Source organism: Hypanus sabinus, chromosome 12, assembly GCF_030144855.1.
Source record: "Hypanus sabinus isolate sHypSab1 chromosome 12, sHypSab1.hap1, whole genome shotgun sequence".
In the NCBI taxonomy this organism is placed as follows: domain Eukaryota; kingdom Metazoa; phylum Chordata; class Chondrichthyes; order Myliobatiformes; family Dasyatidae; genus Hypanus; species Hypanus sabinus.
Window position 1 is genome coordinate 17,351,965 of NC_082717.1, and position 13,151 is coordinate 17,365,115.

The following is a 13,151-nucleotide window of genomic DNA, read 5'->3' on the forward strand; positions in this document are numbered from 1 at the left end:
TTCATCCATATGCCTATCTATGAGTTTGTTTAATGTCCCTATTGTATCCTCCTCTGACACCGTCCCTGGCAGCATGTTCTAGCACCTACCACTCTGTAAAAAAAACTAAAGAACTGTGCAAAAATGTTAGGCACATCAACGTGGAGTGGAGAGCGAGTTTGTAAATATGGTGGGAGCAATGGATGTTGGGATTAGTGAGGGTGGTGCGCTACGGGAAGGGTGTGGCCCTGAGACACCAGGCAAGGTCATTTGAGTCCAAGCAACTAGTTTATTCATCATTATAGAATGTCTCTTTGGTGCTTCCTGCTCCCTCTCCCCTTCCCACTCTCAGTCCACAACAGAGACTCATATCAGAATCAGGTTTATCATCACTCACTTATGTCCTGAATTTTTTTGTGGCAGCAGTACAATATAATCCATAAAATTACTACAGTACTGTGCAAAAGTCTTAGGCACCCTAGCTATAAATGCCTTAGACTTCTGCACAGTACTCTACCTCTAAAAACCCCCTTAAACTTTCTTTCAATCACATTAAAATTATGCCTCACATTTCTCCCCATCAATGAAAGCGGGAAGCCAAAGAAGGTGGGTTACATCATTTTCTTTAATTGTCTTTTGCCTGCCCCTTATGGCAACAACCATAAGATCATAATTCAAACTCATCAGAAAATTGTGCACATTCTGATTTCACTTAAAGATCCTGCAGTAACTATACATAGGAAGTACTGCAAAATTTAAAGGCTGCTCCATTAACAAAGGGTTAACGGCACAAATCACTGAACACACATTCATTCTGGATAATAAAGCATTGTGACTTCGCTTCATTTTTGAACTTAAATATCTGATAATTACAATAAAACGATGGCCAGTCAAACTGGAAACAGAATCATATTTAAATCATTTCTGGAGTATTTTATACAATGATCAATTGCAGGCAAGTATGAAATAGCGTATAACTGGATAGAAAGCTTCTTTACAAGGTTCAGGTCTGAGGTCAATCCCTTTTAGGAAGGAGTGGATATTCAGTCATCAGCAGACCTTTCTCGTACAAGGCAATGGCTAAGGAGATCTGTAGAAAGAAAGGAAGCACATAGTTGGATGGTTACAGATACTTCCTGACTGTAATTTCCACATGTAAAGTATACCAAACACCAGTAGCAACACTATGACAGTGGGGCTGATTCACTGAGAAGTTATGACTCCTGCCATTTGCCAGGAAGGTCACTGAAGTGGCCTGCCTTTCTCAGTGAGGTGGGATTGGTGCCTTGGGTTCTCACTGCAAAGCCTCGATGAGCTAAAGCCATTTGTGAGGTTGCTGGACCAACCCAGGACCACAACTGCATGTTTGAACAGTTGGCTGACAGAAAGTCATCAAGGTAAGTGTGGAGCCACAAGATAGTGGGAGGTAATCAGCTACCGTAGCAACAATGTCAACAATTCCAGGAAAGAGCATGGGAATAAAAAGTGCTGGCAACAAAACCAAGAATACTGATTTAATCACAAAATTTTACCTCCAGTCAGCACAGAATATGATCAAAGGTGATTGGATGAATTGAAACAATATGCATTCCCATTAATAGAACTAACCTAATCAAAAATACTGCTACCAACACTTCATAACACTATGGAAACCACAATTAAGACATTTAATACCATCTTCCCATCTAATTGGAATGTCAGGGAATGCATTACTGAGCAACATTCACACCCGAGCTAAGGGTTCAACTCCCACTCCAGATGCTTCAACCTGTTAGGAAGTCACACCAGAGTAGGACTTTCACAGTGAATGGTCAGGCCCTGGGGGCCGTTGTAGAACAGAGGGAGTTTGGTGTACATGTGGTATCACAGGTAAACGGGGAGGTGGCATCCTAGCCTTCATGAGTGTATTAGTTGGGTTGTTGCAGTTTTACAAGACGTTGATGAGTACTGTGTAGTCTGGGTTACCTTGCTATAGGAAAGCCATCATTAAGACAGAAAGAGTACAAAGAAGATTTAGGAGAACGTTGCCAGTACTTGAGAGCCCAAGTTATACGGAGAGGTTGGGCAAGCCAGGACTTGGGAGTGCAGAAGAATTTACAGAAATATATACAAAATCATGAGGAGCATTGATGAAAGATAAAGTAGCTTTACTTGTCACACATACATCAAAATCTACAGTGAAATGTATTATTAGTCTGAGGATTGTGCTTGGGGCAGCTCGCATGCTTTCGGCGCCAACGTAGCATGCCCATGACTTACTAATCCTAACCGCGGGTCTTTGAAATGCAGGCGGAAAACTGAGCATCCAGAGGCATCCCACGCGGTCACAGGGGGAGGGGGGATATCACAAACTCCTTACAGGCAGCTGCAGGAATTGAACTGGCGCTGTGAAGCGTTACAATAACAGCCACGCGACCATGCCACCCACAGAGATAATCTTTTTACCCCAGGGAAAAGGAAAAGGTTGAAGGTGAGAGGGCAAAGGTTTAAAAGAGACCTGAGGGTGGGGTCTATATGGGACAGAATCAGACTTATTGTCCCTGAATTACATGAAGTGAAATTTATTGTTTTGGGGCAGCAGTACAGTGCAAAGATATAAAATTGATCATGAATTAGAAAATAAATAAATAGTGCAAAGAAAAGAAACAACATGGTATTTGGACAGGTAAATGGGTGGAAAGGATTACAGGGATATTGGTCACTGTGGGCAAACAAGATTAGCTTAGATGAGCATTTTCATCAGCATAGACGAGTTGAGCTGCAGCCTGTATAAGTGATGCCTCACTCTGCCTCAGCCTATCATAACTATGGAAGTACAGAACTGCTGAAGGTGCCGTCTTTCCATCCTGGGGTCCACAGACCCCTCAGATCCATGGCATTGAAAAGGTAGAAAACCCGACATAGACCCTTGCTTTCAGTTGGTGCTGTAGTTCTAAACAACTCTCTCAAAAAAGCGCAGGAGTCCTAGTGACCTGCCAATAATTTCCCTATGCTAAATACAAGCCAAAGTTTAATCAGTCTATTGTTAGCGGGAGATTGCTGTGCTAAAGCTGGCTGCCGAGTTTTCCAACTTTACAACAGTGATTATGCTTAAATATTTTCTTGGTTGTGAAGTTCTCCAGAGCTTCCTAAAATGGACGTGAAAGACATTTTGTAAATGCCTCTAGGTATCAGATGATTTGAAATGACTGCTCCATAATTGTGTGTATAAATGGCCAGTGTGGCAATGAACAATAAGCCGAGAAACATCTGGAGGTGTAGGCATCAGTCTGTGCCGAGATTGCTGATCTTAACAGGGACAGTAGTTGAAGCATTACAATTGGCCTTAATGTCACACAGCTGTGGAAAAAGGCTAATGGCCAGGACACACTCAGTGAACAACACAGAACACAAAGAGGCCACCTGGCTTATTGCGTCTATGCTGGTTCTTTGAAAGGGCCCCACTGCTGTTTTATACCCCTTACAGCCTCCAAACCTTTTTCCTCTGTGTATTTATCCAACTCCCTTTGCAAAGAAATATTTTATCTGCTTCCTCCACCCTTACAGGCAGCATATCCCTGGCCACAACACATTGTGTAAATGACTTCTCCACTCCCCTCTGGCTCTTTTGCCAGTTATTGTACGCCTGTGTCCGTTGGTTACTGCATCTTCTCTAAAAAATTGTTTCTCCTCATTTAACCTGCCAGAGCCCTTCACAAATTTGAACAACACCACTGAATCTCAAGTTTCTTTAGGACCCATTGCATAGAGTCACATGGAACAGAAACAGGCCCTTCGGCCCACAGCGTTCATTCTGACTGCTGTATTTGTCTCTCCAGCTTCTATAAGCAAAATGGCTTCAAATGTCTGGGGTTGATGGTGAATGCTGCTGAAAGGTACATTGAATAGAACAGCACAGGAACTAACACTCCAGCACCTAATAAGGCCATAAGTCACAGAAGCAGAATTAGGCCATTTGGCCCATCGAGTCTGCTCCATGGCTGATTTATTATCCCTCTCAACCGCATTCTCCTGTCTTCTCCCTGAAGCTTTGATGTCCTGGCTAATCAATAAACTATCAACCTCTGCTTTAAATATACCTAACGACTTGGCCTCCATGCCTCCTGTGGCAATGAATTCCATAGATTTGCCATCCTCTGGCTATTCTTCCTCATTCTCTGTTCTAAGTAGATGCCACTCTATTCTGAGGCTGTGCCATCTGGTCCTAGATTCTCCACTATAGGAAACATCCTCCCCACCTCCATTCTCTCTAGGCCTTTCAGTATTTGATAGGTTTCAATGATAGCCTAAACTCCAGCGAGTACCAACACTGCAGACATTGAATGGCATAACAATGAGCTCTGTCCTACAGCAAATCAGTGATGGTGCTGGTGACAAACGTTGGCAGTTTTGTGCAGTGTGTGGAAGGTTGTTGAGAGTTACAGTGGGCCATTGAGCTGGACTGAGAAGTGGCAGATGGAGTTCAACCTGGAAAAGTGTGAAGTGATTCAATCTGGAAAGTTAATGGCAGGATTCTTAGCAATGAAGAGGAACAAAAGGACCTTAGGGGCCCACATCCACAGATCCCTCAAAGTTGTCCTGCAAGTTGATAAGGGTTGTTACAAAGGTGTTATGGTATGTTAGCCTTCGTTAGACAGATGATTGTGTTCAAGAGCCACGAGGTAATTTGCAGCTCTATAAAACCACAGTTGGAGCACACTTAGAATATTGTGTTCAGTTCTGGTTGCCTCATTATAAGGAAGGATGTGGAAGCTTTGGCGAGGATGCAGAGGAGATTTACCAGGTTGCTGCCTAGATGAGAGAGCATCTCTTATGAGGATAGATTGCGTGAGCTGAGTCTTTTCTTTTTGAAGCGAAAGAAAATGACAGGTGACTTGATAAGACATCGCATCAAAAGCCAGACTTTTTCCAAGGGTAAAAATGTCTAGTATGAGGAAGCATTGATGGAAAGAATGGGGGAATGTCAGAGGTAGTTCTTTTCTACTCAGAGGGTTGTGTGTGCATGGAACGAGCTGCCAGGGATGTGGTGGAGGTGAATACATTATGAACATATGAGAGACTCTTAGATAGGCACCTGGATGAAAGAAAAGTGTAAGATATTGTGGGAAGGAAGGTTTAGATTGCTCTTAGACTAGGGTATAAGGTTGGCATCACATTTTGGGTCGTAGGACCTGTACTGTAATGTTCTCTGCTCTTTCCACAAACGCCCGCTGTCCTCCCAGGGCTCTAGCAACTGAGGAGAGGAGGGTTTCTGCTCTCCAAGTTGAGACTGTCAGGAAGAGCTGATTGATTGCAAGATTTGACATGGAAGATACCAAGACATTTACCTTCTGGTGGGATATCTAGATTTGGAAGGCACAGCTCAGGATAATGCATTAGACAATTAAGACATCAATGGGGAGAAATTTCTTCTGTCAAAGGATTGCAAATTTCAAAATTCTCAACTGTACAAAACTGTGGAGAGTGAAATATATTCAAGTTGACATTGGCTTCAGTGGGATCAAGGGCTATGGGGACTGAGCAGAAAAGTGGATTTGAGGTCTAGATGAAATCAACAACAACCTCACTGAGTGGTGGAGCAGGCTCAAGTGATCATATTGCTGCTGTTACTTCCTGTGAAGCTCTTATTTAGCCTATTTAGACAGACTTTTTATGTATATTCAAGGTGACTCCCGATGGTACGGCAGTTCTTTCAATCCCAGTTAAGGTCAGATACTGAGCACAGAACTGTCACCTGTGATCTTTTTCCTACCTTGTCATCAAGATTTCCAGCAGGAAGACTATCAATCTTTATAAACTGTGGGTACGAGCAAAGCAAGAGCTCCACCCCATCTGCAAGCTGCAAAAGAAAAGGGGCAAGTTTATGTTCACAGAAATATTGATAATTATTCAGTTCTTTCAAACATGGCATCTTACACTTCCACCTCCAGATATTACCCATATGAACAAAGCAAATGACTAGCATGCTCAGACCAGTATTTGTCCAGCCACAGACACAAACTGCTGGAGAGAAAGAGCTGACATTTTGGTTCGAGGCTATTCATCGGGCCTCAGCCAGAAACACTGTCTGTTTATTTCCCTCCATAGACGCTGCCTGACCTGCCGAGTTCCTCCAGCGTTTTGTGTGCGTTGCTCTGGATCTCCAGCATCTGCAGAATTTCGTGTGTCTGATTTGTCCAGCCACATTGTGCAGATGCTCAACATCTGAAAGAAAATCTCAACAGAAAAGAAAGGATATTTACTTTTTCTAAAATATCAATGAACTCAAAACAATCCATCTTACCTCTGGATCTATTTCTATGCATTTATTTTCCTCCTTGTGGTATTCTCTAGAATTTTCAATGCTATAATAGAGCAAAATGCTACCATTCTCGCCACATAACCTATGGAGAATGGACAAAAGAGACACATCAGTCAGCGTGTACGAGAAGTCTATGTGGGAGAAATAACTGCATTTAGTATTATAAGTTAAGGCATAAAGTACCCTTGACTGTCTCATCTAGGTCAAGAGAATTCAATTTCTGAGAAATCCATTGCAGCACTCCTCATATGTCAATCCTTTCAAACCTGGAAACATTCTTGTGAATCTTTCCAATGCTTGCACAGCTTTTCTGAGATAAGGGGGCCAAAACTGCTCACAATACTTCAACTGTGGTCAGACCAACGCCTTATAAAGCCTCAGCATTACATCCTTGCTCTTATATTCTAGTCTCCTGAAAATTAAAGCTAACACTGCACGCTAAGCTTTATAGAATCCAGCATGAACACTCCCACGTTCCTTTATATCTCAGACTTTTGAATTTTCCTCCAATTTGGAAAATAATCCACACCTTTATTCCTTCTACCAACGTGCACGACCATGCACTTCTCTGCACTATATTCCATCTGCCACTTCTTTGACCATTCCGCCAATTTGTGTCTTTCTGCAGACACCCTGCTTCCAGAACACTAACTGCCCCCACACCAATCTGTATAACATCCACAAACCTAGCCACAAAGCCATCAATTCCTTCGTCATTGACATATAACGTGAAAATAAGCAGTTCCAACACCTCTCCTGCAGCATATCACTAGTCACCGACAGCCAATTAGAAAAGGCCAGTCAGGCAATCTTCTATCCATGTTAGTATCTTGGGGCTCTTATCTTTTTAAGCAGGCTCATATGTGTCTCCTTGTCAAAGACCTTATGAAAATCCAACTAAACAACATTCAGATTCTTTTGTCTACCCTGACTATTATTTCCTCAAAGAATTCCAACAGATTTGTCAGGCAAGATTTCCCCTTAAGGAAACCATGCTGATTTTGGCCTATTTTGTCATGTGCTTCCAAGTACCCTGAAACTTCATACTTGATAATAGACTCCAACATTCTCGCAACTACTGTAGTCAGGTTAACTGGCCTATAATTTCCTTTCTTCTGCCTCCCTCTCTTCTTAAAGAGTGGAGTGACATTTGCAATCTTCCAGTCCTCTAGAACCGTTCCAGAATCTAGTGATTCTTGCAAGTTCATTTCAGTATCTCCATAATCTTTTCAGCTACCTCCTTCCAATCCCTGGGGGTGTTCTCCATCGGGTCCAGGTGACTTACCTGTCTTAAGACTTTTCAGCAACAACACACTTCTGGCATTCTGCTAGTGTGTTCCACAGTGAAAACTAACACGAATATTTATTAAGTTTATCTGCTATTCCTTTGTCCTCCATTACTAACTCCCCGGCGTCACTTTCCAGCAGTCTGATATTCACTCTTGTCTCTCTTTTACTCTTTATACATCTGAAAAAACATTTTGTATCCTCTTTTAAATTATTGGCTAGCTTACCTTCATATTTCACCCTTTCTTTCTTTATGACTTTTTAGTTGCCTTCTGTTGGTTTTTAAAAGCTTCCCAATCCTCTAACTTCCCACTATTTTTTGCTCCCTCTCTCGCTTTTATGCTACCTTTGACTTCCCCTGTCAGCCATGGTTGCCTCATCCTCCCTTCAGAAGACTTCAGTTTTGGGATGAATCTTTCCTGTACCTTCCAAATTGTTCCCAGAAACTCCAGTCATTGCTGTTCTGCCATTGACCCTGCTAGTGTCCCCTTCCAATTAACTTTAGGCAGCTCCTATCTCATGTCTCTGTAATTCCCTTCACTCCACTATGATCCTGATACATTAAATATTAGCTTTTCTTTCTCAAACTTCAGGGTAAATTCTCACATTATGATCACTGTCTGCTAAGGCTACCTTTACCTTAAACTCCCTAATCAGATCTGGGTCATTACATAACACCCAATCCAGAATTGCTGTTCCCCTGGTGGGCTCAACCACAAGCTGCTCTAAAAAGCCGTCTCTTAGGCATTCTACAAATTCTCTCTCAAGATCCACTCTGCATATTGAAATTCCCCCATGACTATTGTAACATCTCCCTTACTTACATGCCTGTTCTAACTCACATTGTAATGTACAAACAAGCTGGCTGAACTCAGCAGGTCTGGCAGCATCCATTGAAATGAGCAGTCAACGTTTCGGGCCGAGATGCTGATTGCTTATTTCAACGGATGTTGCCCGACCTGCTGAGTTCAGCCAGCTTGTTTGTATGTGTTGATTTGACCACAGCATCTGCAGTGTACTTTGTGTTCACATTGTAATGTGTAGCCCACATCCTAGCTACTGTTCGCAGGCCTGTACATAACTCCCATCAGGGTCTTTTTACCCTTACATTTTCTTAATTCTTCATCATCCGATCCTATAACGTCTTTCTAAGGATTTGATTTCATTTTGTTTTACCAACACAGGCATCCCACCCACTCTGCCTACCTGTGTCCTTTTGATAAAAGTTGTATATCTGCATGTCAAGCTCCCAAGTATAATCTTCATTCAGCCATGCCTCATCAATGCCGACAACATCATACTTTCCAATCTCTAAATGCGAGACAAGACCATTTACCTTATTCCATATATTGCTTGCATTCAAGGATAACAACTTCATTCTTGTATTTGTAATCTTTTTTGATTTTGGCCTCCTGTTATATTTTCTAAGTCAACCCACTGACTGCAATTTTGCCCTACCACCTGCCTGCCCTTCCTCACTGTCTCACTACACATAGCACCTAGTGTATACCAACTGTCTCCTCCTCAGCTCTGTCACTCTGGTTCCATCCCAAACAGCTCTAGCAAATCTGCCCACAAGGATATTAGTCCCTCTTGGGTTCACGTGTAGCCTGTCTTTATTGATTAGATCTGATTGAAACATATAAGATTATTAAGGGATTGGACAAGATAGAGGTAGGAAATATGTTCCAGATGCTGGGAGAGTCCAGTACCAGAGGGCATGGTTTGAGAATAAGGGGTAGGTCATTTAGGACAGAGTTAAGGAAAAACTTCTTCTCCCAGACAGTTGTGGGGGTCTGGAATGTACTACCTCAGAAGGCAGTGGAGGCCAATTCTCTGGATGCTTTGAAGAAGGAGCTAGATAGGTATCTTATGGATAGGGGAATCAAGGGATATGGGGACAAGGCAGGAACCGGGTATTGATGGTAATTGATCAGCCATGATCTCAAAATGGCGGTGCAGGCTCGAGGGGCCGAATGGTCTACTTCTGCACCTATTGTCTATTGCCTATATCTTCCCCAGAAGAGATCTCAATGAACCAGAAATCTGAAACCCGCCAATTCTTCGGCCACACATTCATCTGCTAGATCATCCTATTTTTACCCTCTTTGGCGCATGGCACAGGCAGTAATCCAGAGATTAACGCTGGAGAATCAGAATGCTGTGGACCTGATCCAAGGCATCCCTGGCCCTGGCACCTGGAAGGGAACATATTATCTGGGAGTCTCTTTCACATCCACAGAATCTGCCGTCTGCTCCTCTAATTATGGAATCCTCCATCACTACTGCTTCTCTCCCCTTCCCTTCTGAGCCACCGAGACAGACTCAGTGCCAGAGTTCAGGTCGTTGCAGCTTCTCCCTGGTAGGTCCCCACCCCAACAGTATCATTGAGGGGAATGGCCACAAGGGTACTCTATACTTGCCCCTCTTGTGACAGTCACCCAGGAATCTGCCTCCTGCAACTTGGGTGACTACCTCCCAGTAGCTCCCATCACCCCCTCATTTTCCCGTATGAGCCTAAGGTCATCCAGCTGCAGATCCAGTTCTCTAAGGAGCTGCAGCTCACTGCACTTCCTGCAGATGTAGTTATCAGGGTGACCGGAGGTCTCGCAAAGTTCCCACATCTCACACAAGGAACATAGCACTAACTCTGGACCCAGTCTCAGCTCACTACCTACATACAAACAGAGAGAAAAACAAACTTACTGTAAACCTACTCAGAACCTCTGCCTGGAGGCAGAATCTTATAAGGGAACCACTCAATATCACCAGAATAGAAGCTGCCCTTGCGTTTGGTGGTATGTGCTTTCAAAACTTCAATATCTTCTGGCGGATGAGTGGGTGGGGAAGAAGTGAGAATATTGCTAATTCTGCCTGCTAATTCATCCTGTGTAGTCACATGTCCTTTCCATATCCACAGTTTATTTACCTTCTGGTGAAGAGTCCTTTCAATTTTATAACCTTCATATCAGTATAAACCAGGAAAATATTTTCAGTGTGAGATACTTTCTCACTGCCTCTCTATTTATTTCAAACAAGTTTTCATTTTAAAACATTTTCACCATTACTCTATGCACCAAACCATCAGGTAGCTGAAAGATCTGAATGCACAGCCAACTGAAAGCCCAACCATCCACAACAAACAGGTAAGAAGATTTCTGCAAATAATCAGCAAAAATATAATCTATACTTGTTTTTTTTCACTTAAAGTTCAGGGTGATGGGGAGGAGATACGTCTCTACCAAAGGAGGCGTAAAGTCTAAGGTGCAAGCTCCCCCGCTAACCAGCAGGTCTCCCTTGGACAAGGTGTAGCGCCTGCTTAGCCCCCAATCAGGGTCATGTGAAGCAATGGGAGCAGGTGGTGGATGGTCAAATGAATACCTGGTGCATATCACAAGTCCTAGCTAATGTGACCACTGACACCAGGCAGACAATCTCTGAAGAGTATTGATAATGGCTGAGGTCACCCGACTCGTAAAGACACTGCCCAGAAGCAAGCAATGGCAAAATTTGTCAAGAAAACCCATGGTCACGGAAAGACCATGATCACCCATGCCACGTGACACAGCACACAATCAACAAACAAACAAAACAAAATGAGCATTTGAGCTCCTAAGCATTTTCAATGGTAGAGTTTTGATAAATTGCACTATTCAGGCAAAAATAAAATTTGTATGTACAAGACTCTTCCAAAAGAGATCAAGACTGAATTTATTTGCAAAAACTGATCTTTCTTATCTTTTCTACTGATAATTCCCATCCACTACACTTTTAGGTGTGCAGTCTTCATTATGTATTCACTTTTTACCAACTAATTATTACTTGAGATTCTACTGATAGAATTTCCCTCCATAAGTTTCTTCTTTCCCTTTAACTCAGCAACATAAAATATTGATTGAATACATTTCTTTCAGAGAGGGCCTAGTGTTCTAATACACAAGGCAAGAACATGAGCAGCTGTTCCTCTCTCTGAGATACAGTTGTGATAAATGACTCTAAAACTGTAGCACCTGTGCAACTCATGTATGAAACAGTGACCCCAGTGCCTGAGACACAGGACCAACAAAACACTGAGGAACCAACGTGTGTGCGTGTGAAAGAGAAGGAGAGGAAAAGCAGGGGCAGAGAAGCAAGAGGGGGAGGAAGGAAGAAAGAGGGAGAGGAGAGAAACTGCAGGAAATTATTAGGAAAATAGTGCTAAGAAAGTTGATGGGATTGAAGGACGATAAATCCCAGAAGACCCAATAGCCTCCATCCTGGTATGTAAGGAAGTGGCCCCAGAAATTACTCAGAATATTGTGTTCAATATTGTGTTCTGGTTGTCTCATTTTTGGAAGGATATAGAAGCTTTAGAGAGGGTACTGAGGAGGGTTAGCATGACGTTGCCCGGATTAAAGAGCGTAGTTTATGAAGACAGGTTAACCAAGCTAGGGCTTTTCTCTTTGGAGTGAAGGAGAATGAGAGGCGACTACATTCTGCAGGCTACCAGTGAAGCTGTGTTTCACGATATACTCTCTGTAGTGCTCTGACGCGGTGGTTTTGACGTACTCGTGTTCCTCCCACCTTGAACACCTAATGATCAAATGCTGACCAGTCAATGACCAACAGAGTTCTCCTCTGTTATCCTGACTCCAGTTTACATACCACCATTAGCCGACTATAATCAGGCACTTGAGATTAGTTGGCACCAAACAAGAAACAGTCCACTCTGACGCACACTTTGGGATTTCAATCAGGCTTGTTCGAAGAAATCTGCGCCCTGTTACTATCAGCATATTACCTATAGCACCAGAGGTCCTAACACGCTACACCACTGCTCTACTAGGATAAGGAACGACTTCTGGTCCATACCCAGACCATATTTTGGGAAATCTGATCACGTGGCAGCCTTCTACCTAGAGGCTAGAGAGTAAAGCTCCAGAGATTAGGGCAAAAAAGAGGCGGCTGTGGGAGGCAAAGGGATTTTTTTTTCCAAGTCTATGGACTAGGCCGTGTTCAGAAACTCATCTGTGGATCTAAATTAATACAATACAGTGAGCACAGACTTTATCAAAAACAGCCGTAGACAAGGGTGCCCCCACAAAGTCATTCAGATTCTTCCCCAAACAGAAGCCCTGGATAAACCATGAGATCTGCAATCTGCTGCGGACCAGATTAGAGGCATTCAAGTCAGATGACCAAGAAAGTTACAAGTGGTCAAGGTTTGACCTCAAGGCCACCTCACAGGCAAAGTGGCAATTCTGGACTAAACCTGAATCAATGAAGGATGCTGGACAGCTGTGGCAGGGTTTGAATACTATCACCCCCTACAAAGTGAAATCAAGTGGCATACGTGACACTTTCACTTTCAGATGAGCTCAATGCCTTCTATGCTTGTTTTGAACATCAAAACATGGAGGAACCTTCACGATTTTCCACAGCACCCAATGATCCTGTGATTTCAGTCTCTGAAGCCAACGTGAGAGCATCCTTCCGGAGGGTGAACCCAAGGGAAACATCTAGTCCAGATGAGTTACCTGGGTGAGTGCTAAAGAACTGTGCTGATCAACTGGCTGGAGTGTTTACCGAGATCGTTAGCCTCTAG

At 43.1% G+C, this 13,151-nt stretch overlaps 1 protein-coding gene across 1 annotated transcript in view; it reads right to left on the bottom strand.

Annotated features, from left to right (window-relative positions):
* Positions 1–319: 319 nt before the first annotated feature.
* Positions 320–13,151, bottom strand: part of riox1 (ribosomal oxygenase 1) — a 99,001-nt gene continuing 86,169 nt past the window's right edge. The window contains exons 13-15 of the mRNA XM_059985616.1: positions 6,263–6,362; positions 5,732–5,818; positions 320–1,069 (exon numbers count right to left, since the gene is read on the bottom strand). Coding sequence (XP_059841599.1) covers positions 995–1,069; positions 5,732–5,818; positions 6,263–6,362 — 262 coding nt within the window. The 3' untranslated portion in view covers positions 320–994. The remainder of the gene's footprint in view (positions 1,070–5,731; positions 5,819–6,262; positions 6,363–13,151) is intronic.